The following is a 25,023-nucleotide window of genomic DNA, read 5'->3' as shown; positions in this document are numbered from 1 at the left end:
TTTCTGAAAGTTCAGTTTGTTACAATGGTTGTGCCATTTTTAGAATAATTATTCTAAGTAAAGTTAGAAGAATAATCTTGTCGGTTGGTGAGACCCAATGACGTTAAGGTCTCTGTGGGTTTCTTGCAAGTCGCAGATGTACACTGTCTTTTTTGATTAAGCCAAGAAAATGTGTAACTCAGCTTATAAAGAATCTAAGCATAATTAACAATGAACTAATGCAGCATTAAATACATCTTCCTAGATAAATGAGAAGGGAACTTTTATATACAGTAAGTAGAAAAGGAGATTATCAGTTATATCATATTTTCACATAGACAGAATCTAATGCAGTAGTAATATTATGGTGTGATTTAAAAACAGCAGGCACTGCAGTATGGAAAGACCTGAGTATATTCTAAGGTAAATAAATTTCATAAATTCTTCAGGCTGTGGGGCTTGTATGAGGCCTGGCCCATGTCACTTTCGGCTGTCAGACATGTGTTCTTTCCTGGTGGCATCCACCCAACATGAAAATGAGCTTTTCTGATTAAGTCATCCCAAAAGCCTATGAGTTGAGCTCTGTGGAGTGGGTCAGATGAATGACTTCTAGTTTCCTAAGTGGTTTCTCTGTGACAGTTGTGCTCGTGGCAGGAGCAAGAGCTTCAGTGAAGCACCCCATGATTTGAGGCAATTACATGGCCTGGTTCATGATTGGGAAACGCCAGCACCTTCCAGATGGTGTTGGCAGGAAGTAGTCAGGCCCCATTTCAGCACGGCCTGATGAGGAAGCTCAGAGTTGGGAAAATCTACCGCAAAGGCTCTTCTGTCACTGCGCACCTGTTAGTGAAGAGGTCAGGCCATTTGTGTCATTCACAGGCAATGAGTTTATTTTTTTCTAACTTTCAGGGTTAATGTTATGTTTGTCCTTACACTTGGGAGATAAGGAGCATCAGTTCTCATTGCCACAAAGAAAAGGAAATAAAATAAGCAAACACCTTTTCTGTGAAGGTGTTTAAAGAACAGGGTGAAGTGAAGCAAACAGATAAGGTAGTATGATTTGGTTATTCTTGCTAAGCCTGAGACAAAATTGTGGGTTTGCTACTATACAGCATCAGTGTGGTTCCTGAGGAGCCACAGAAACAAGGCAACACTCTAACCAAGCACCATGGAAGACGAGGTCTGTTGCAGTAGTCTCAGTGGGCTATATGGTGTCCAGCTTCCTTCCAGTGTGTTCCCCAAGTCAAGCTGGTATCTGAGCTTGGGAAAACATTGAAGATGTCTGAAAATTGCTTCTCTAAGCTGTGGTTTATGTGCTTCTGTGTAGAATGAAGGAATTTGCACCAAGGGAGTCTGTGGTTTTGTTTCCAATAAGGCAAAGGAAAATAAAAACCTAGGCCAAGGGGCTTCATGGTGAAAGCATGTGACCCAAAGGAGGAAAAATTCTAACCAGCAAAGTAGAAGACATTTCACACTAAGGGCCAAAATGAACCATGGGAGACAAGCTTAGCATCTATGTTCCCGAGACAATGGAGGAAAACCAAGTCAGAGTCCCCGGAAGAAATAACTCAGGAAAAGAGTGAAACTGCACATCTAGTCATACCTGTCTTGAATAAAGCTGTCCTACAGAACTGCAGGTAATAAACATGGGGAAAAAGGAAGCTCAAGACCTGCAGCTAGGACTTGTCTTCTCTTCATGTGCTGTTGAAAGAAAAACCCACAAAGCTGTGTTCAAACCCCCGTTTGAATTCTTGTGTAATCTTGGGTGCATTGTTTGACCTCTCTAAACCTGCTCTCTCATTACAACTCCTAAGACATAAATTCTCAGGAAGTATCTTTTCCTTTTCTGTAGCTCTGGAAAGAAGAGACAAATGACTGAGTTGAGGGGTCCTTCAGTAGGGTGGTAGTGAATATACCAGGGGCCATTCCTGGGTGCTGTGCTCTTTGAGTACAAATGTAGAGTGTGAGATTTTGCTAATCTAATTTAATCTAAGACTGTCACCCACTTGTTTTAGCCTAGAGTCCACTAAAAGCTGAGCTAGACTAAGGCTTGTGCGTCTGCAATTTGTTTGGAAGTGTGATCTCAGGGAGCAGAAGTGAGAACTGGGGCAATGAAATGAGCAAGGGAAAAAGTCAATACAAGGTTTCATTATTACCTTGACTGTTTGATCCCCCAGGGACCTGTAAGGGGGGGTCTGTAAAGTTTTCAGAAATGTCTGCCACAGGATGAAACAGGAATGCATTTGTCGACTGGCTCCAAATAACCATTGGTCAAGAGTAGCCCCCAAAGCACTAACTTCCCTGCCCTGCTGGGTTGTGCATGGTTGAGTGCAAAGTGAATTTTAGGACTGTGAAACTGAAAATTAAAGATGTATAGGATAGGAAGCATGGGATCCCTCATGGAGGGACAAGATGAGGCCACTATCCAGGTACATCTGTGCAAAGCTGCTCAAACTTTCAGGGAGGTAGGTCCCTAGAGCTGTGGCTAAAATAACAGGAGCAGCTGAGAGGATTTGGAAGTAGTCCAAAGAGGAATCCAATGCACCAACTCTCATGGGGATGCTTTTTTGTTTTTTTATTGGTTTTCTTTTCTGTCTAGAAAGAAGGAACAAAAATAAATACTTTCTTAGAGCATCTTTGGCCTTTCAAGTTTATGATCAAGGAGATGAAACCAAAACTTGCCCAAAATCTATTGCTTAATAATATGTGAATGGACACAGAATATCACAGCAATACCATTTGCAATCAACATTCTCCAAAAGATATCTGCCAGCTATAGACAGATATAGAGGAAAATGACACTATCCCCAGTATGTACTTAGAGGACAACAGACCTAACTTAGGCATTTGTGGCAAATGCTGAAAACAAATAAGCTTGGGCTTGAGGAAAATCTGGTGGAAAGTCTAGTGTATTGATCCTTAGTACCACAACCATTACCTGGATCTTCAGTGGTTTTATAATGATTTATGAAGTCTCATTAAAAGCAAAAATTTGCAAAGGTGTTCCAAGGTGGTTTTATTAGCATTAAGAGTCCAAATGAGACCATCAACCACTATGGAAAACAATATGGAGGCTTCTTAGAAAACTAAACATAGATCTGCCATATGATCCAGCAATCCCATTCCTAGGGATATACCTGAAGGAGTGCGACTCAGGTTATTCCAAAGGCACCTGCACACCCATGTTTATTGCAGCACTATTCACAATAGCCAAGCTATGGAAACAGTCAAGATGCCCCACTACTGACAAATGGATTAAGAAAATGTGGTACTTATACACAATGGATTGTTCCTTCCTATTATTGCTTATACTCTCTCTACAACAAAATTAGAAATAAGGGCAAAATAGTTTCTGCTGGGTATTGGGTGGGGAGAGAGGGAGGGGGCGGAGTGGGTGGTAAGGGAGGGGGTGGGGGCAGGGGGGAGAAATGAACCAAGCCTTGTATGCACATATGAATAATAAAAGAAAAATGGAAAAAAAAAGAATTTTACTCAGCCACAAAGAATTAAATTTTGTTGCAGGAAAATGGATGGAACTGGAGAACATCATCTTAAGTGAAGTTGGTCAGGCTCAGAAGGCCAAAAATCACATGTTCTCCCTCATATACGGATTATATACCTAAAACAAATGCAGTAATATTATTGGACATTGGTCACACTCCAAGGGGAGACTGTGCACGGGAGGGATGGGGAAAGGGAAGGAAACCAAAAACTTGAATGTAGTTGATATGCTTGCTGTATAGGAGTAAATATAGTAATCTTAAACTGGTCGAGGCCACTATGGGGATGGGACTAGGAAGCAGTGAAGAGGTCTGGTAGAGATGAACCAGTTTGGGTTGTAATACACATGTGCATGGAAACCACACAAGGAATCTACCTGTACAGCTATCTTCATCTCAAACTAGCAAAAGTGCTACGTTTTTCTTGTTATCTTGCATGTTTTTTAATTCAACAAAATCAGAGAACAAGAGGGTGGAACAGGTTCTGCCTGGAGGTGGTGGGGGTGGGGGGAGGTGGCCCAACTGATGTATACACATGTAAATAATTGTAAAAACTATAAAATTAAATTTAAAAAAAAAAGTCTCCAAATGAGCCAGGCACCAGAGGCTCACATGTGTAATCCTAGCTACTTAGGAGGCTGAGATGGGCAGAATCACAGTTCAAGGCCAGCCCCAGCAAAAATAGTTTGCGGGACTCCATCTCCAAAAGAACCAGAGCAAAATGGACTGTAGGCATGGCTCAAGCAGTAGAGCCCAAGTTTTCCAACCCCCAGTCCCATCAAAAAAGACTTCAAATGAAGGAGAATACATGGGAAAATCACTCAAAGTAGGATTTTCTACCAAAATGATGTATTAGATCACATTTGTTTCCAGCCCTTCTCTGCCAGACATTTTCTATGTACCACTTCAGAGACTCCACCTCTCTGTCTCTTGTTCCAGCTCTGTGTGGGCTCCCACCAACTTCACACCAGTACACCTCACATCCACTACCCATAGAAGATTCCTATGTTGACACACACTAGCAGAACTCACTGGTACCATGCCTCAGAACACACACACCAGAGATGCAAGGGAGTGAACATTTGACCAGGTAGAACCAGGGATAAATTCCTCTCCTTTTCCTGACTCCATTGTAGGGCTAGTTCTGAGCTGCAGTTTATACACTTGCTTGGGAAAGTGGTCTATGGATTGCCAATCAATCATGCCAGGCAGCTTCACCATCCTGGCTCTCCTACTGACCCAGCTTCATCCCCTTACACCTCCTTCCTTCCTAAGAGTACAGTACTGATAAAATAGTACTGTACATTCTTCAACAATAATTCATTCATTCTTCAACAAATTTTTATTAGAGATAGACACTGTGAACCCAGAATGAACTTCTATGTTCAATGACTTATCTGATATTAGATGTTTTCTTGGAAGCCATGCTGTTCAATTTCCTTTCATAGCAGTCCAGAAATCCTAGCCATGTGGTCTAGAGCTGGGCTTGCCTAAACAGGTTAGGGACCCAGAGGGGACTGAAATAAATGTCATCCTACAAAAGAATACAAAGAAAGGATTGGAAAGGAAGTCAGGGAGAGAGATATAGGCTAGAACATAACAACCAAGCAGGGTAGTCACACATCAGATGAAGGGCAAGAAACCAGGAGTCAAGGAGGCCAGGAACTAAATTAAGAAGGATTAGACAGACATGAGTTGAAAAATGGAGTAGGAAACAAAATAAGACAAAGCCATCAAAACCAGTTCCTGAAAGCAAGGAAATCAGAACCTCCTTCTTTGTGGCCCTGCGCCACCAGACAATTAAAAGGTTATAAAAAAAAAAAAACTTTTCAGCCATCCATTCAACAATTCATTTAGCATATTCATACTGATATGTGTGGTACTTGAAAAAGTTCACAATTTAAAGACTCAACACTCAAAACATTAAGCAATGTTCTTTGGAGGAGGCTTGATAAAGCCATTTCTTATAGAGAAACTCTGTCCACCAGAACACTCTATGATGGTGAAAATGTTATATTTTGCATCATGACAACTGCTACCCAGCCATGTGTGGCTATTTGGCATTTGAATGGTTGATTTTGGCTAATTTTAATCAACTTGAATGTAAATAGGCCTGTGTGACTAGTGACTACTGTTTTGAACAGCATGTTCCAAAGGTTGACATTTTACTGAGTCTCCAGGAAGTTGGTATTACCCAGGCCATGAGGAAAATGGGAATGGAATAGAAAGTAGGAAAAGACTCCTGGGTAGAGGAAACAATAGTGAAAGGCATGGAGATTAGTGTGTTAGGCTTGTGACAAAGTGAATAACAAGAAAGAAAGGTAGGTGGAGGCTATGTAACTCACTCGATAGCCCATCCCTCTTTACTTTGCCACTTTACCTGACTTGAGTGTGCCACATAGAGTGGTTTGGGCTTTTGTCATTATAGGTAAGACTATTCTTCATTGGGATTTTCCTAGGCAAGAATGTAATGATGTTAAAACAAGGGGGGAAAGGAATTGAGAGGACTGGTCACAAAAACAGAAGGGTGGCCCATGGGACCTAGGCTAGAAAGAGAGTTCCTGGAGAGTAAGAGAAATGAGGCCCAACAATAGAAATAGTGGGAATAATTAAGAGAAAGTACTGTGGGCAAGGGGCTTTCAGCTAAAGGACTGCCCTGAGCACTTTTTAGCCCTGAAGTCAAAGGTGTTAATTAGGAAGGAATTTGGCAAAATTCCCATCTCAGCACAGAGAACCACCTCCATCTCCAACAGGGGTTGGCCAAGGCTCCTGCTCTACATAAGGAAATGTATTACACACAAACTGAGTCTGAGCTCTACTTCTGGTAGTTTACTTTTTTCTTAGTGAGATAGATTAAGTAGCATTGACTTTTGGAAGTATTTATAATTCTCAGCATGCTAGATAATATGAAGACAAAGAGGAGGTGGTGTGGCATGGAGAGAAGAAAGGACAAAGATGCTCGCTCATCTGAGACTTTAATGAAATAGATCCTCTCTGCTTGACTTAACGTTTAATATGTCATATGCCTCTGATGAGCCAGAAGTGAATGTGAGGCTAGAAGTAATTTTGATTTGAAATCAACTTATGCAGAAGTGAAGCTTAATATATCATAAGAATCATTTTGAGAAAAACTGAAAATAGTCATGAACTCTTATTAAGGAAACTGATTTGCAGATGACAATAGAAATTTTTTTTTATAAAACTGACAAATGTAACTTCTTTTCATTGACATTTTCATTAGAATAGTCTTTTGTTACATTTCTTCTCTTAATATGTCTTAATAAATCAGACGTGTATACTAACACTGACTACCATTTCTTTCCATACTGCTTAGTTTTCTTTATTTAGAAATAGGTTTATTTTACTTATACAGGTACTAGGGTGAGAGTTAAATGTAAAAACATTTTCCAGGGAACATACACCATGGCTTTGTCCTCTGAAGAGTGTCTTAATTCAGAAAATGCAGAGTGTTCAAGTTATTTTTTTTTTCAGTTTTATTTTTATTACACATTTAAAATTTATTGATGTTAGGTCTGGTTTGGTGAGTTTTAGTATGGTTCTTCTTGTTATTGTTGTTGGTGGTAGTGGTGGTGTTTTGTTTTTGGCAGTACTAGGGTTTGAACTCAAAGCCTTGCACCTTGCTAGGCAGGTGCACTCTACCACTTGAGCCATACCCCCCAGCTAGTATAGTTTAAAAATTGTTCTGACTTCATCCCAATCTAGTTTTAGAACACTGCCAGCAGCTAAAAAATCTTCCACCTGCCGGTTTGCAAGTCAGTCCCCTTACCCACCCCAAACTCAGGCAACCACTGAAGTATTAGATGTAAGTGGACGTGCACATGGACCTTTGTATCTGACGTCTTTCCCTTAGCATAGTTGTGAGGTTTTTATTTATGGTGCATGCCATTGCATAATATATCACCAGTTAATTCTTCCTTATTGCTGAGTAGTATTCCATTATACAACTATACCACATTTTGCTTATCATTGTATTTTTCCAATTTTTTAATTATTATAAATAATTCTGTGTACATTGCTTATAAGTCTTTGTAATCAATAATATGTTTTTATGACTTTTGGGTACATATCTAAGAATGGAATTGCTAAGTTGGTATGACAAATGGATCTTTAACTTGAGAAATTCCCAAACTGTTTTCCAAAGTGGCTATGTTTATACCTTCCCAAAAAGATGTATGAGAATTCCAGTTTTCTCCACATCCTCACCAACCCTGCATGTTATCAGTCTTTTTGAACATAGCCATTCAAGTAGGTATTAATGGTAGCACATGGTGGCTTTAGTTTGCATTTCTTCTACAATAAGTGATGTGCAGTATCTTTTCATATGCTTATTAGATTTTGTGTAACTTCTATTGAGGAATGTCTATCCAAATATTTTGTCCTTTTTGGTTGAGATATTTGTCTTTCTATTTTTGAGTTGTAAGAGTTTTTCTGTAGTTGTAGATATAACTCCTTATTAGATATGTGATTTATAAATACTTTTCTTTCTAGTCTGTGGCACACTTTTCATTTTCTTATTAGTATCTTTGGAAGATCAAGTGTTTTTTATTTTAATGACATTCAATTTATCATTTTTTGTCTTTCAGTGTCATATCTAAGAAATTTACCTAACCAAGACCACAGAGTTATTTTCTTACATTTTATGTCAAGGATGGAAAACCTATTAAGTTTTATTCTTTAAAACAGTGACTAAGAAGCATCTGCATGCCTCAAAAAGGAGACTGGCAGTCTCTGTTATTTTATGGGTTAGTGGATGTGGTAATGATAGGTGGCAGGGGCCTGGGTATATTGTTATTTTAAATAATTATAATGTGGCCCTAGCAGCCTTGTGTCATCCCTACTACCGAGCTCTTTAAAAACCTTCCCTACTGCCTGTTTGCCATCAATCTCCTCTCCGACCACCCCCAGCCTCAGGAGCCATTGATCTGTGCAGAATTGATTCCCAGATGGTTAAATTGAATTTCATTGAACCCTGTAATACCCTGCACATTGCACTCTTTGCATGAGAAGATGGCACTTCTCTTGTTCCTTTTTAAAGAAAGCGTTTTTTTTTTAACTCACTATACTTGGCTTAGTACTTTAAAACTCATCTAATACTATAATAAAATCAAAATTCATTAACATGGCATTTAAGTACCCTAACAAGCAAGTAGCAAGTAGACATTTCTGCCCCTTTCCCATTTCTCCTTGTGTCCTTTGGCCACATCTGTATACTTGTCAGAAACACACCACAACCATGGATTCTCTGTAGCTGCTCATGGCTTCCCTCTTCCCTGCCAGGACCATTCTTGTTCTCTTCCAAGACTCTCAAACTCCTTCCTCTGAAGCAGACTTGGACAGATCCTACTCCGTGAAGCTCAGGTCCTGCTGTGAGGAGGGCACACACCACACTCACCACACTCTTTTACATTCAGTTATGTTCTCAGACAGCTCACTTCCCTCTCCCAAGCCCAGAGCTGGACATAAGTATGTTGAATTCACATGGGAATCCTGACATCTGAAATTTAATGAGTGTGTAATACATGTTTTTAATAAAATGTTTGACCAATCTTACGAAGAACTCTGACTGCAGTTACACACTATTCTGATGCTGCATAACTTAAAGTCTCTAAGTAAAAACAAGAGCTGTCCTTTTAAGCACTCCCATTTGGGAAATTTTTCAGCCCTGCCATCCTCTTGGTCCGCACTGCCTCTGGACAGTAGCATTCACTTTCTTCCTGGTTTTGGAGGCTTGTCCTGGTAAAATTTCCAGCATCCAACACAGAAGTATCTATCATTTGCTACCCTTGTTGAACAAGGGTAAAAATGTAGGATAAATGTGTTGAACAGAGGTGGGTAGGTTCCAGCTAAACTTGTCTCCATCCAAACCTTTGTTCTTAATTCAACCTAAAATTTCTCCTTTCGAACATGATTTTTTTCTGCTTCTTGCTTGTCTGCCTGATAGCTTAAGTTCAATTTCCAAACATCTGTACATAAGAACTGTCTCAAGAACTAGTTAAATATACAGAGAAAACACTGAGAATGTATATAGATTGTTTTTATAATCAACTTCAGCAAAAATCAGAAGTTGCACTGAGCTCCCATGGAATATGGACAGATCTTCTTTCTAGAAGCACATTTAGGCCCTCTAAAAAACAAAAACAGAAACTTCATTATGCTTATGAGAGGAACTGGAGACCAAAAATTAATGTTTTATACTCTAGCAATGCCAAGAATACTTTTACAATAAACATGTGTGTGCAGATGTCTTTATTGTAATCTGACTTACATTCCTTCTGGTATGTCCCTAGCAGTAGTATGGCTGGATCATATGGAAGTGCTATTTTTAGTTTTTTAAGGAACCTCCATATTGTTTTCCATAGCGGTTGTACTAATTCACATTCCTACCAACAATGTAGAAGGTTCCTTTTCCCCTATATCCTCACCAACATTTGTTGTTGTTGTTGTTGTTTGTATTCTTGATTCTGACAGGAGTGAGGTGAAATCTTAATATGGTTAGTTTTGAGTTGCATTTCTTTTATTTCCAGGAATGGTGAGCATTTCTTCATATGTTTTTGGGCCACTTGGACTTTTTCCTTTGAAAAATCTGTGTTCAGTTCATTTGCCCATTTCTTCATTGGGTCATTGAATTCTTGTGACTTTAGTATTTTGAACTCCCTGTACATTCTGGTTACTAATATCTTGTCAGATGTATAGCTGGCAAAGGTTTTCTCCCATTCTATGGGCTGCCTCTTCAATCTAGTGACCATTTCTTTTGTTGTGAAGAAGTTTTTTAGTCTCATGTCATCCCATTTGTCTATCCTTTCTCTTAGTTGCTGAGCCATTGGAATTCTATTTAGGAAGCTGTTGCCTATGCCTATATGTTCCAGTGTATTTCCTCCTCTTTCCTGCACTAGCTTCACATTTTCAGGTCTCATGGTAAGGTCCTTAAACCACTTTGACTTGATACTTGTACAGGGTGAAAGACATGGATCTAGTTTCAGTTTTCTGCATGCAGATATTGCAGCATTATTGACAATAGCCAAGCTATGGAAACAGACAAGATACCTCACAACTTAATGAATGGATTAAGAAAATGTGGTATTTATATACAATGGAATTTTACTCACCCATAAACAAGAATGAAGCCTTGTCATTTGCAGGTAAATGGATGGAACTGGGGAACATCATCTTAAGTGAAGTTAGCCAGGTTCAGAAAGCCAAAGGACACATGTTTTCTCTAATATGTGTAATGTAGGCCAAAACAAATACAAGCAATATTATACAGACATAGAAATATGTACAGTACATGTATCTACAAGTGGGACTGGTAGAGGAGACCAAGGGAAGAGGAAAAGAAGGAAAGAAAAATGGCAAATAATAATGAAGTACATCATAGCTGTGTAGGAACAAGACACAAGGAAACACGCTGAAACCTGTTAAACAGCACAGGATGGGGAGAAGAGGTGAGGAAGTGCACTGGAGGAGGGTTATATATGTATAGGTATAATGGCAAGACAAAAGTCCCACTGACCAACAGGCAGACACCTGAACAACAAAGAACAAGAATGAAAAACAGGTCATACTAAGGAAAGGGTACTCATGGAAGGGGAAGGAAAAAGAAGGAAGTAAACGTGAATATAGTTGATGTACTTTCTATACAAGAATGAATATGGAATTCTTAAACCTGTTGTTTGGGATGTAGCATATTTGTACATGGAAGAAATACTAGGAATCTCTCTGTATAGCTATCCTTAGCTCAACTAGCAAAAACACTTTGTCTTTCTTGTTATTGATTATGTTTTCTCTTCAACCAAATTAGAGATGAGTGCAGAACAGGATCTGCCTGGAAGTGAGGGGGGTTGGTGGGGAGAGTTAGGGAGCAGGGAGTAGGGGGGAGAAATGGCCCAAACAATGTATGCACATATGAGTAAACGAATAAAAAAAAAAAACCTGTAGAAATCACCATAAGAAAGAAACTAAGGTACAAAGTAGAAAAATGAAGGAATGAACCAATTTGGGATATTATATATATGACATATATATAACATATACACATATATTATATATGATATATACATATATATGATATATACTTATCATATATATGGAAATGTCATAATGAAACTCCCTGTATAGATACCTTAAACAAACAAAAATGTCTTTTTTTCAAAAATGGAAGACAAGAAGGTAAAGCAGGTCTTGTCTGGGGGGTTGGTACCAGTGAGAGGGAGGAGGATATAAGGAAAGGGTGAAGGAGAGTAAATATAGTGGAAATATTATGTACTCATGTGTGAAAATGGAAAAACGAGACCTGTCAAAACTAATCTAAGAAGGCAGGAGCTGGGATAAAGGAGAATGATGGAGGGAATAAATTCAACTGGATATACAATAAGCACTTTTGTAAATGTCACAGTGTACCCCCAGTACAATAAGATGACAATTTAAATAAATTATTAAAAGAATAGTCTTACTTAAAACCTAGAAATTGAAAGCCTTCCTCAGTCAGACTAAGTGGACATAGTTAAGATGCCTCCTTGCCCAGTGAGGTGTGACCAGATGGTATCCCATCTGTACCCCTGTAGCTTCTCCCTGAATCCTGAGTCAGCTGATGGGAAGGGTCAGGACCTTTAGTAGTTTCTAATTCCCATTCCTGAGCAGCAACCACACTCAAAACCCTGTGAAAACCACACACAGCTTCCTTCAACTCTAGGCTCTGTTTCTCATGTCCTTTGACCTCAAATCTTTTTTTTTTTTTTTTGGTGGTATTGGGAACTAAACTCAGGGTGTCATGCTTTCTGGCACTCTACCACTTGAGTCACACATCCAGCCATTTATGCTCTGGAGTTTTTTTTGTTTGTTTGTTTTTGGAGATAGGGTCTTGCTTTTATTCCCAAGCTAGCATGGATGGTGATCCTCCTATTTTATGCTTCCTGCCTTAGCTGAGATGACAGGCACATACCCGCCTATTGGTTGTGATGTGGTCTCACAAACTTTTTGCCTGGAGTGGTCTTGAACCACAGTCCTACTGATCTTACCCTTCCAAGTAGTAGGATTACAGGCACAAGCCACTGGTACCCAACTTCAAATCTCATTCGTGATGTCTGCCTTGGGTCTGTTTTGCTGCCTCTTACTGATCTCTACCCAGCTGTCACATTTTAAAATTCCATTGGAGGTGCTTTTTCAGGCTTTTGTGTTGCCTTTCCCTAAGATACTGCCTCTCGTTGGTCTAGCCATGCTGTGCAGATGAAGATTCAATAAATGTTGCCCAGATCCAGAAACCACTGCTCAGCCTCAGTTGAGAGCCCCGGGCCCATCCTCTCTAATGGGGGAACTGGCCCAGACTTACATGGCTTGCTTGCATCCTTTCTTCCTTTGTTGAGATATCTACATGTGACTGATGCTTACTTCTCTATTCCTGCCTGTGCCCATATCCAGTAAGCAGCAGTCTTAAAGAATTTAATACTTACCTGTCTTTTCTCAATTTCCAGTCTTGATTTTCCATCTTCTGTGGCATTTTGGTAGATGTCACTACTGGTGGCTGGTTTATTTGGCTCCACTTTCATTATAGCAGCTTTGACTCTCATGATTTTAAGTGTCAGAGTGAAAGGAGACCTTAGAGATGTCCTGAGCATGAGCCCTTGTCAAGGGTCTTCAAAGTAACCTTTTCCCTGAGATCTTTGTGATAACTTTAATATGCTTGAAGAAACTACCTTTGTATTTTTCAGCCCAGTTTTTTTGTGCATTACCAAATTTCCACAGGAAAAAAAAGAATAATCACATTTGAATATGTATTATATTAATAACATTTCTTTTTTCACTGCTTTGTCTTCCTATCTACTTTTTCTTCTCATTTCCCAATTTGCTTTCCAGAAGGATACAAGGAAATAAATATTCAGTTTACCCACAAAAAGGTTTCCATATAAACTCAAATGAAGAGACACAAAGACACAGTAATTCTAGGCTTAATGTTCTTATTAGCCAATTTTGAGAGTTTTTTCTTATTCTGATTCTTCCAGGACACTGGAAAGTTGAGCCAAGAATAATTTCTTCTTGGTATTCCTTTGAATTACACTACTAGAGTGAAATACACTCTTTCTTTGGAGTTCACATAGAGGTAGTGGAGAGAGTGTGTGACTGTCTCAGAAAAAGTGATCCCTGAGAAGGCAGCCTTTCAGCACAGACAGCAGAATATTCCAAAACTCTTAGTCAAACGGCTGGATTAATTAAATCACCTATTACAGAAAATGTTTTTAACATGTGTTCTTTTATGTACTTAACTTTTACAGAGTACATGGCCTCCTGAAAAGTTAATATTTAACTTCCTGGAAACTGAATTGTAGTCTAAATGTTCAGAAGAAGGATGTACTTTGGAATAAATCTGCCAGATTTTCTTGTATGCCAGTGACCTCTCATGGTTTGTTTATTTTTGATAAATATAGATTTTCACATGGCCTGTTTAAAGAAAATGAAGTGTACCTGGAGTTAAATATTTCATGCATTGATTTGCTGTTTTACTGGTAAATCCTTTGTACTGCTGTATGCATATCAGCAAGCAACTGAGATTTGTTCTTTATATGAAATAGCCTCTGGCTAGGATGAAGGATTTCTAGCTATTTGGTTTATGGTAATATACCTTTGCCAGCATTGATAGCAAGTGGAAAATACAATTCTTCATGTCTTGTCAGTCTCCATTCCTCATTTTCATGGTTCTGTTGTGATTATGCATGGCCTAATTTATTTTGAAATGCTGCTGTGAGGATTATAGTAATCTATGATATGGCAAGAGTGATGTCTCTTGGGTTTGGTAAATCTGGGTCTTTTGCCTCCCCAACCCCCACATCCAGGCCCATGTTTGTGGAAAGGCCAAGTTATAGAAAAGAATGATTCAGAAAGGCAGCTGGGAGGAAAACGGAGGAGATGGTGTCAGCCAACCAGAACCTTCACAGTCCGTCAGGCCTGGCTCACCCAATTTTCCTGCTCTCTGACTCATAGCTGAGATAAAGCAATAAGATGACCATTCTGCAGAATGTCACTTATGAAACTCTTTCCAAAAAAGGACACTTCAGGTTTACAGAGATGCTCTTTGTGGCACAGATAATACTAAATACTCCATATGTACCTCAATGTTTTCCAGACTCTCTTGTGACTAGAGTCACTGAGTATGTCTGGTCAGTGGGTTGTGAGCAAAAGATGTGTGTGTGTCACTTCTGGGTGGAGGAAGGTACAGCAGGAGAACATGGGGACTTTGCTGAGATGGTAGTATCACAAAACAGGAGTCTGTATCAGCCTTGAGCAAGGGCCTCCACATACCCACTGGACTTTAGCATGAGTGAGGAATAAATTGTGTTAAGCACTGAGACTTCTAGGTTGGTTTCTTATAGCACAGTAGGTAATTTTCTCTTCCGCTCATTTTTCTCTCTGCACTATAACCCACTACACTCATTAGGAAAGAAATTCATGTTGTTGAGAAACTGATCTGTGTGTTGCATTCCTGTCCCAAATGGCTCTTTCCATCCAACAAGAATAATAGAGTTTATCTTAGAAATGTGACATAATTTTTTTAAAGTGACTGGCCTACAAGACATTCTGAAGTGATGTTTTGTACTACTAAAGGGTACCATTTGGCCACGTGTTTTATGATGGAGCAGTAGGTAAGTTGCAATACATTTAGAATATACTCCCATGACCTTTTTTTTTATTTTTGCTAAAGTTTTCGATAAACTACTTCTGATCCTTACATCCTTCAGTGATATTTGTGTATATCTCTCTAGAAAGATAAACATAGTCACAGTTTGTTTTAATGAGTCTACAAATGTTTCCAAACATGTCACTGTCAACACTGGTATTCAGAATTAAATTTCCGTTTCTCACACTTCACCTTTAGAGCATTCCCTACTTTCCATTTTTAAATATTGGAACTTTATTTCTGTGATATTCCCTGAAGGAAATCAATTGGGAAGTGGACCTTGTAATGAAGGAATAGTCCTGTCTCTATGCCTTGGCTTCCTTCTTTCACCTCCCCACTTCCTTCAGACTCTTGTTTGGCAGGAGAATGGGAGAACTAGAGTGGGGCTGAGCACCATCAGAATTCGAGTGTTATTTATAGGGAAGGGAAAGTAGCATGGTAGGCAAACAGCATTGCACTCTCTAGCCCTGTTCTCTAGCCTAATTTTTGCTTCTCTGCCTTGGAAAATAAACATACAAGACAACAAATTAGGCAAAGATCCACAGTCATTTTATATAAAGAAATTTATACTGAGTTAATGGTCATTGTTAATCTCTGTTTATTCCTGAATACTTATATATTATGAGAGAAATATAATTTAAGGGTGTGCCCTTTGGATGTACCGACATATATACAAGGAAGTCTATCTTTAAAAAGACAAAACAAAAACAAAATAATAGATCCGTTTCAAGGGGGAAAAAATCTGCATCACCAGCTATGCATTTAAAATTCTTGTGTTTCCACCCATGGTCTTGTAAGAAGACCTGTGTATTTGGATCATCAGTCCTATTAATGTGTATATCTGTACGTTTCTAGTTGCAAGAAACAGTCAATCTCAATTTATCTTAATTCATTATTGCAGAAATCTATGGTAATATAACAAACCACTCCAAAATTCTATGATTTAAAACAATTTACTATTTGTCATAACTCTGAGAGTTGACAGAATGATTCTTCTGTTGCCTGTGGTTTAACAGCTCATTTACTCAGCTGCTTTGAGCTGGGAGTTCAGCTGGAGCCAGAGCATCCCAACTGTTTTTTTTTTTTTTATCTCCCAGATCCCTCTCCATTGGCCTCTCCTCAGCAATAGTATAGTTCAAATAGTATAGTTCCCAGAGGGAACATTATAAGAGGATGTGCTCCAGGGTGCAAATGCTCATCACACCTTTACTTGTCTACTACGCACTAAAATCCTTGTAACAAAGCATGTCATGTGGTCAAAGCCAGAGTCACTGAGAGGGGACTACACAAGGAAAGGGATACTGGGAGCAATGCTTCCCAGGCACCATTAATGGAACATTCTACCTGCCATGTTAATGAAAGGTTGTGATAGAATACGCAAATACACAGATGGAAGAAAGACAGAGAGAGCTCAACCACAATCACAATTCTGGCAAACCCCACACAGAATCAGAACTCTGGGGCAGGAAGAGATTTAGGCTTGGTTATCATATGAATGCAAGAGTGGCAGGTGCTTGTTATCACCTGTCCAATGTTCCACTGATGGCATAGTCACTCAGCCATGTGTCCCTCTTTCTGTTGATCCTTAGGTCCCCATTGGCTTCATTCTGCTTTTAACACCTCTTATATCCTCTGCTTACTCATAGTTGCTCATGCTGCCTTGCCTCTGTTTGACCTTTGGCCTTTGTTCCTACTCCAAACTCCTGACTCACTCTCTCTTCCTGGCTCACATTCACCCACTCCAGGAGAAAGGAATTTGTTAGCACTTAGTTGGTCACTCTTCTGTCCCTCTGAAGTTGCCGGGTCATCTCACAGGCTCTACGCAACTGCCTGCCTTTGTTCATACACCCACCCTGATTCTTTTAGCCTTGGTCAGAATGGTGGGGTCAATGAAGAGAGACTTTGAGGATGGCAAGCATTCAGAGTGGAGTAATCTCCTTCCTTCTGTTAAACTGGCTGTGATTGCATTAGAGACGGGGATAAGAAGGATATTCCTTTTCCTCTTGTAAGAACTAGTTCTTTCCTCTCCTACTTCAACCATCCTTCCTTTTCCAGCTAGCTCTTTTGCACCTGAAGCTGATCCTGACAACTGTTATCAGATACCTGCTGCACAAGCATGGAACAGGTGCCCTCTTGGCTCAGGTTGTTACTAGTCTCACACATATGGACTTTACATTAACCATGTTTTGTCTTTTGTGTTAGAGCTCTCAATTTTATCATATAATTGCTGTGTTAAGTAAAAGAAATGTGGAAATGCCAGTGTCTGGATAATTTAATATATTCTATATAGCTAGATTTCATTGAAAGATCTTGATGTTTTTGATGATGTAACATCAATACCTGAAAAGGTTTTTATAATTTTTCAATCCAAAATATCCTTAAAATATTGTTTAATCTATTTAATTTATTCTTTTTTACATTTTATATAGTTTTATGTTTATGCATAGCATATCTCTAGAAGGATTCACAAAACTTGGTAATAGTAACTGCTGCCCTCCAAGGGAGAAAGTGGACTGCTGGTTGCTTACTATATATTAGATGGGCTTATATCATCTACTTTTAAAATTAACTTTTTTAAGTATGTTTTGTATCCATTGTCTTTGTTCCTTTAAAAGGCCAGGGCCAGCATGTAGTACAAGTTCAGGGAGTTCTAGTCACATGGGATCTACTGTGAAGAGGCTCCTGATATTCTCCTGGGCCCAACACTGGGAAGATCTATAGATATCCAGAATCCATTACTTCTTTTTCATTTTCTGGCAGCCAACTCAGGGATGGTCATTTTTAAAATGTATTTTAAATATTTACCATAAAGAACAAGCACATGAATGCCCAGCCCAGCCCAGCCCATTCTTGTGCTCTTCAATCACAGATTTGAGTGTGAGATTCCAGAGGGAAGGCTAGAAAGATCAGGCCGCACTCACTTTGTCATGCAGTAAGCAAGCCCAGCCTCAGGCAAGCCACCTTAGCAATGACTGGTGTGTTATAGGGTGTCCAGTCACATAAGCTGATTTGCTTATATTTACATATAACGTAGATCACATTATATGTGCAGTCAGCATTGGACCCCTCGTGTTGGATGCTGAAAAGCACAGCAGAGCAGAAGGAAACGATACTGCTTGGCCTTCCCATGCCACTGGGAAGCTGATTTTTTTACTTAAAATAATTCCATCTTTTACTTGAGAGAAAAGGTTTTCTTTTCTTTCTAAAAACAAGACTTAAGTAAGCAACAGGAAAGTTACTTTTCTTGTGGTTGGTGTGAATCCTTGGTAAAAATGTTAGGTTTTTCTTTTGTTTTCTTTTGAAATATATAGTAAATGCTTCTCTATGATTTAATATGAGCTTTATGCAAAAGAAGTAAAGTAACCTTGAATTGTATTTCTTTTCTTTCTTTCCTTCCTTATTTATTTATTTTGGTGGTGCCTAGTGTTAAACTCAAGGTCTTACACTTGGTAGGCAGGTGTTGTGCCACTTGGACTACTCCACCGGCCCCACATTTCTTTTCTAGTGATGAAAAGTATACTGAAGATGGTTTTTTTCCCTTTTTGTTTCATAGGTTCTGTGAATAACATATGAAAAATTGTTTTTAATGGAGTTAAATGAAATGTAATATTAATGAGCTTTACTATTTATCCTTATCCTTGAAAGCTTTAACAATATATGTGATTTTAAATATCAGAGAGATTTATTATCTGAAGATGAACATGCAGTTATCTCATTGAAGCAAGCATCCTTTAAGATGTCCGTAGCAAATAGTTTTTGAAAATTACAAGCTAACATTCTCATTAGACTTAACTAAAAATGAGATGCTACTTCATATTGTGATCTTATTTGCTTTAATATAATTACATAAAGCATTTAGTTTAGTCTATGATTTTTCCACTTAAGAGAGAATGACCATCATCTTTCAAGGCAAATGCAGGCAGATGGGCTTCTGGTGGGCTAGGTGTTTACATCAATACTGAGTGCAAAGCTCAATACTGAGAGTGTGAGGTATTCAGAACACATTACTGTTACTGAGAGAAAGCTCAGTTCTATAGCTGTATTTGATTTTCAGTTTGATTGAGTGCTGGAGACTTAATGCTGTCTTTCAGCACTTGGATTTTCACCTATGAGGGCATATGGAGGAGGAGTGGGTAATTTTCCATGGGTAGGATGCAAAGGATGGGCTGGACCATTGCTTTGTCCTCCCCTAAGAGAACTTCTGCTAGAGATGATTTTGTGCCTAATGGTACAGTTATCTTAAAACCTCTGCGAAGAGACTGTATCTTCAGTTACTGTAGTTCCTGACCTCCCAGCAGTATGATGACATATTTACTCACATCTCTTTAAGTAAGTACTCTCTCGGTTTTTCTTAAAATTTTGGTTGTTTTCTTTATAATACGTTGTGATTTTGTGCACAATCATTTATTCTGTGTATATCTTAAAAGGTAAGGAAGGTTGATTGATTGCTTCATGGTTTTCTCTATTTTGAAGGATGAATAGTTAAAGCATCCAAGTAAAATAATGAAGAACTTAGAAATTGTATGTAGCTGTTTAAGATCTCACAGAGATCACAGTGTATTAGTACAGATTTTGGAAAGCATTAAACTTCTCCAGCACCTGTTCAGAGAGGTAGGCACCTAACGCTAATAAATCCAATTAGCATGGCACAGGAATCAGTCAGGCATGCCATCTGTGTCTCAGAGTTTGACTGCTGTTTGAACACATTTTTTGTCATTCATTTTTATTTTCCCTGAAGCTTTTGTGTGAATTCAGAACTAGCATTTCCAACAGGAAAATCAGGAGACACCTGAATAAATTTGTTTGAATGACAGAGATATTCTCTCCATGCTCAGAAAAATAGTCTGATTTATATTTTTGGTCAGAAATGGTTTTGGAAAAGCTTCTATACCCATCTTGCTATGCCTAATGAACATGAATATTTACATATCATCATGTAGAAAGATGAATTTCCTGGCTCTTAAATCAAGCAACATAGAACGGATGTTTCATTCACAAAGTTATACTTGCATAAGTATGCCTATGTTTAGCTATTTTTTTCTTTGTATTTGTTATGCAAAAAGTATTCTACTATATTATAGCCAGATTTAAATCAGAATTCAGTTGCTAACAAAACACAAGTTGTTAGCATTGTTTCAGTTTTTCCATATATTTAAGCCTTACTCCATATACTGACATGATATTACAGCTACTTTGACCATATTGACTAGATTTTGGTTTTCAAACTAAATAGGAAATGGAAGATGGCAAGGTAGTAGGATAAATTGAGGCCAGATCACTGAGGTTTTTTTATACTTGTTTAAGGATACAGTGAATTTTAGTTGATAGATAGCATACAGCTACTCCCAATATATCAAAGAAGACCCTTCAGAAAAAATTAATCAACACTCTTAAGGAAGGTTAACCATAGTGAGGAAGGTCTGGAATTCAGAGCCCAGCAGGGTCTGTGACTACAGTTTAGGCAGAAGATGGGGGGTAGCTGGAATTGTCAGTTTTTTCTGGTAAATCAGTGTTTGGGATTTGAAGGAAATTTGTAACAATGCCCTAAACTTTCCCAGAGATGACCTCTGGAATGGAAAAGCAATTGGGCCTCCCCTCCAAAGTCACAACCTGGTCACTTTCTGACGGGCTTAAAAGCCAAGTTTTCCTGATCTGTTAAGAAAGACATGATAGCCTCTGAGAACTTTAAGTACAAATATTTTAAAAAAACAAAAAAACATAAGGATGGAAAAGTCGACAGATTCTGCCTGACATCACCACAAATATCTCTGAACTGATTTTAGGTGATTTATGAATAAATGATTATTCCAGTCTTTGAGAGTTAAATATTTAAAAGTTAGCTCCCTTTTAGAGTTCATGTATAATACATGATTTTCTGTGTGCAGACTTCCGCTCTTCCTTTCCTTCTTTTTAAGACATTATAATTATTATTCTTATCCCATCCTTTTTCAGTTCCCTGCATGAAAAATTATTTAAACATTGCACACAAATCTTTTGTGAAAGAAGAAAAGGAAATTCAGCTCGTGGGTCTCAGCAGGAGTGAAGCAAATGCTGTTTAAAATAATGTTGAGAAAGAAGCGCTTATCTGCAGGCAGAGTGCCCCTCGTTATCTTCCTGTGCCAGGTGATTAGTGCCCTGGAAGTCCCTCTTGATCGTAAGTATTAACGTTTTAAAGCTCTTAGGACAGGAGTCAAAACCTCCCAACATGTACCATCATCACCCTGAACTGTATGAATGGAGGTGTCTGTGTAATAGTGAAACAATCATCAAAATTAATTTGGTGTTTACCTCAAGCACCTGGTGTTTGTGAAGACTCAGACCACAGAACTGGCCATTGAAATGGACAGACTGTCCTTTCCCTTTCCTTATCCTCTTCCCTTCAAGTGCCTTTTGGATACCATGGCTGGGATAGCCTGTGAAGGAGAGACTTGTGCAACTTCCCTGGATCCTCCCAGCAGGCAGCTCTTTGTAGAAGTAGTCTTACAAGAAAGTCACATGAACCACTTTACAGGAGCCACTTATCCCCTCACCAAGTCACTTTCTCCCTTCCCATGCTGAGAGTTCTCTGAAGGAATTGGAGGATATTTCTCCAACCCTGCACCTCTCTCCATCCTCAAGCCACCCATGCCTCATTTCTCTTGGTTCCGACAAGGCAGTTGTCTCACTTTCTAACATGGAATGCTAAATATGAGTCTACAAGGAAGAAAAGTATCTTTTCGTCAAGGCTAGAGAAGTCTTTTAGGGCTTAAATGACAAAATTAAAGATTAAGATGCAAATGTTTTTAGAATAAGATAAGTGGTGTGCAAAAACACTTAAAAGGAAGCAAACAGGGAGTACTGTATTTAGCCCCTCTCTTCCCAGTAGTGAAGTATGCACCATATTGTCCCTGGTCTAGATGGCCTGTTTGTGAAAAATAAAGATAGTGCTAGGTTCTGATTGGTTACATTTCCTGCAATGGAAAGCAGAATTTGAAATCTGAGCAATTACTGTACTTCAGCATTGATTTATCCTTTATCCCTAATCTGCATGACCTCTTTAAATCCATTAGCTTCCTGAATAGAACATCTGTTTGGCAAGCTTTCTAAGGTGCCAGGAAGATAGTGCTTTCCTGGGGCTATTCAATTGCTGAGATGTCCTTTTTTGCCTTAGAAGTTGCATCTGCCAGTGGGAAGACATTAAGAAGAGATGTGCTTTGCCACACACTTTGTTCACTTCCTTTGCTGTGCTTCTACAGTGTAAAATACAATAAAATGCAATCGTTTTTCTTAGTTTTTAAATTTTTATTATATTATTATTGTACAGGGGGTGCATTTTGACATTTACAAAAGTACTTACAATATATCGTAGTTCAACTTACCCCCTCCATCATTCTCCTTTATCTCCCCTCCCCCGTTCTTACAATAGTTTCAACAGGTCTCATGTTTCCATTTGCACACATTGAGTACATGACATTTCCACCATATTCACCCCCTACACCCCTTCCTTATGTCCTCCCCCTCCCACTGGTACCAAACCCCAGGCAGGACCTGTTTTACCTCCCTATTCTCTGTTTTTGAAAAAAGACATTTTTGTTTGTTTAAGATAACTACACAGGGAGTTTCATTATGACATTTCCATGTACAAATGTACTGTAACCCAAATTGTTTCATTCCTTCTATTTTTCTCCTTTTTACCTTAGTCTTTTTCTTATTTAAAAAAATCCATCCAATGACCTTAATTTCATCATATGTGTATGTATATATATTTATATATAGAGAGAGAGAGATGTATATACATATATCTATATTTATATAATTACTTAAGTCTAGTGAAGCAGGGATGCCATAAGGTTTGCTCTAACAGATACACTGGAGAGAAAGAAAAGCACTTGAGAGCAATGCTTTTTGTTCTCTCCCATGTTAAATATATTCCCCTTAATCTGACTGTTCAATCTAACAATCAGAGGGAAACAGGCACCTAGGGCTAACTCAATTATCGCTGCTAATGGAGAAGAGGCCTATCCATGATGAAAAGAAAGTCACGGATAACCCAGGCACTCCTGCATTAACCTTTGCAAGTAGTAATGACAGGCAGCACTGCAGAATGATTGGAATAACATGCAAATGCAATTTCTTCCCTGCTCCTGCTCTGCACACCCTTCCTCTAGTACATGAGCAGCTCCTTGCTATGGGACCCAGATCCTTGGGTGATTGAGGAAATCAGAAGCAGTGTAAAAAGCTCAATTACTGAGTTGAAGAGGACCACAGAAATGTAAAAACTGAAATCAGTATTGGATTTGACTTGGAGGGAGAGTTGTCATTGTAGCAATGTCCCATTGTTAAGTATCATTACCATGTACATAGTGATGTCTGGGATAATGGGATCAGACACTACACAGTATGTGACAACTCAAATTAATTGTAGATTTCAGCTATTTTTCAAATGAACATAATTACTAGTCCTGCACAATGTGTATGGGATGGAATTAGCCATTCATGTTCCTGGAAGAATTTTTTTTTTTCCTACAGCATTGCCTTTGTTCTTCCATATGTTTCTGTGAGAAGCTGCTCCAGTATCAAACAAGAGCATGAATGCAAGTTTCTTTCTCTTACAACTTCACAACTTTGCTTTCATTATGCGGGGATTGGTTTTAGGTCAAATCAAGTAAACAAGATGCCCCTTTTATCTTCAGGGTTCTAACATTCTCATTAACTAACATCTGATTTTCTTTAATCCTGTTTGCCCACTCACCTGCTGATATTGATGGGGAAAAAGCAAAACTGCTTGAAGACTGTAAGTGTCTTTCTATAAATTACTAGGCAGTGTGAAAATGTGACTGTGTTTTTTGAGTTAATATTATGAATTAAATGCACAATGTTATGTTTTCTGATATGAGTGTCTTTGTAAGTGTGTGTGTTTACTATAGCTAAACATTTCATTTAAATACCAAGATGCAAATGTACTTTATTGCATTGTGAACTCTTTTACCAATATGCTGCTCTACTAACATCCAAGCTTTGTTGTCACATCTGATGTAACTGAATGAGAAAATTCACAAAACTTAAAGAATGATTATTCAGTTTTAAATGCTATCAAGTGTTTACTGGAACAAAAATGTGTTTTTGGCATCTTTTAAAAGTTGGATGTATGCAGAAGCTTCACCCAAATCAGCAGCTGTATGCCCTTTCTGCTGCATTAGCCTTTAAGTTGGGTAGACTAGTGTTTCTAGGTGCTATCAGTAGAATTCAAATGCAGTCTTGAAATCTGCAAAAGACAAGCAGCTCCTCTCACATGCCTTCTGAGTGGCTTGCTCTAAGCAAAAATTTCTGCTGCCTCTGACAGCTGGGCAGCATTTATCATCTAGTAGAAAAATAGTTTTTAGGCATTTGAAATTTTCTTTTGATGTTGGATTAACCAGAAAAATTATGTAAAATAACTTATTACTGCAAAGCATTTGTTAATTGCCATGCAACCAAAGCACTGTTCAAAAAGGTGACTCCAGATGGTAAACTCCTGGCACTTAAGACTGGCATCCAAGCCAGCTCAGCTGCAGACACATGAGGAGAAGCTCTGCATTTGAAACCACCAAATTTGCACCTCAGTCCCTCTCCCCAAGCATGTATGGACAATAGTCACTCCTCTAAGAATCCCCTCCCCCACTGCCTATGGTGATCATTTTTGGAGTGGGGAATCCTAGGCTTCCTTCCATTATCACAAACTCCATACTCCTAGAGCCTGAAGATTGATCACTCAAAGGTGAAGCTGGTCCAAATCAGAATGATTATGATAGTAATTTTTAAATAGCATTAGCATGCACTAGAATTTGACACAAATTGTTTTATTAATTCTTCCGGCTGCCTAGGATGTAGATACTAGTT

General features: G+C 38.7%; 1 protein-coding gene across 34 annotated transcripts in view; it reads left to right on the top strand.

Moving 5' to 3' along the window:
• Nrcam (neuronal cell adhesion molecule) overlaps positions 1–25,023 on the top strand; it is a 264,230-nt gene that overhangs the window by 170,192 nt on the left and 69,015 nt on the right. For 26 of the 34 annotated variants that reach the window (XM_074065001.1, XM_074065004.1, XM_074065016.1 and 23 more), the window contains 2 exons: positions 21,118–21,319; positions 23,921–23,938. In XM_074065001.1, the coding sequence (XP_073921102.1) occupies positions 21,214–21,319; positions 23,921–23,938 (124 nt within the window). In that variant the 5' untranslated portion in view covers positions 21,118–21,213. The remainder of the gene's footprint in view (positions 1–21,117; positions 21,320–23,920; positions 23,939–25,023) is intronic. The other 8 variants (XM_074065023.1, XM_074065014.1, XM_074065017.1 and 5 more) reach the window with 1 other exon arrangement.

The sequence above is a fragment of the Castor canadensis genome, chromosome 2 (genome assembly GCF_047511655.1).
Source record: "Castor canadensis chromosome 2, mCasCan1.hap1v2, whole genome shotgun sequence".
NCBI classification, from domain to species: domain Eukaryota; kingdom Metazoa; phylum Chordata; class Mammalia; order Rodentia; family Castoridae; genus Castor; species Castor canadensis.
This window is presented reverse-complemented; position numbering and strand designations above follow the sequence as displayed.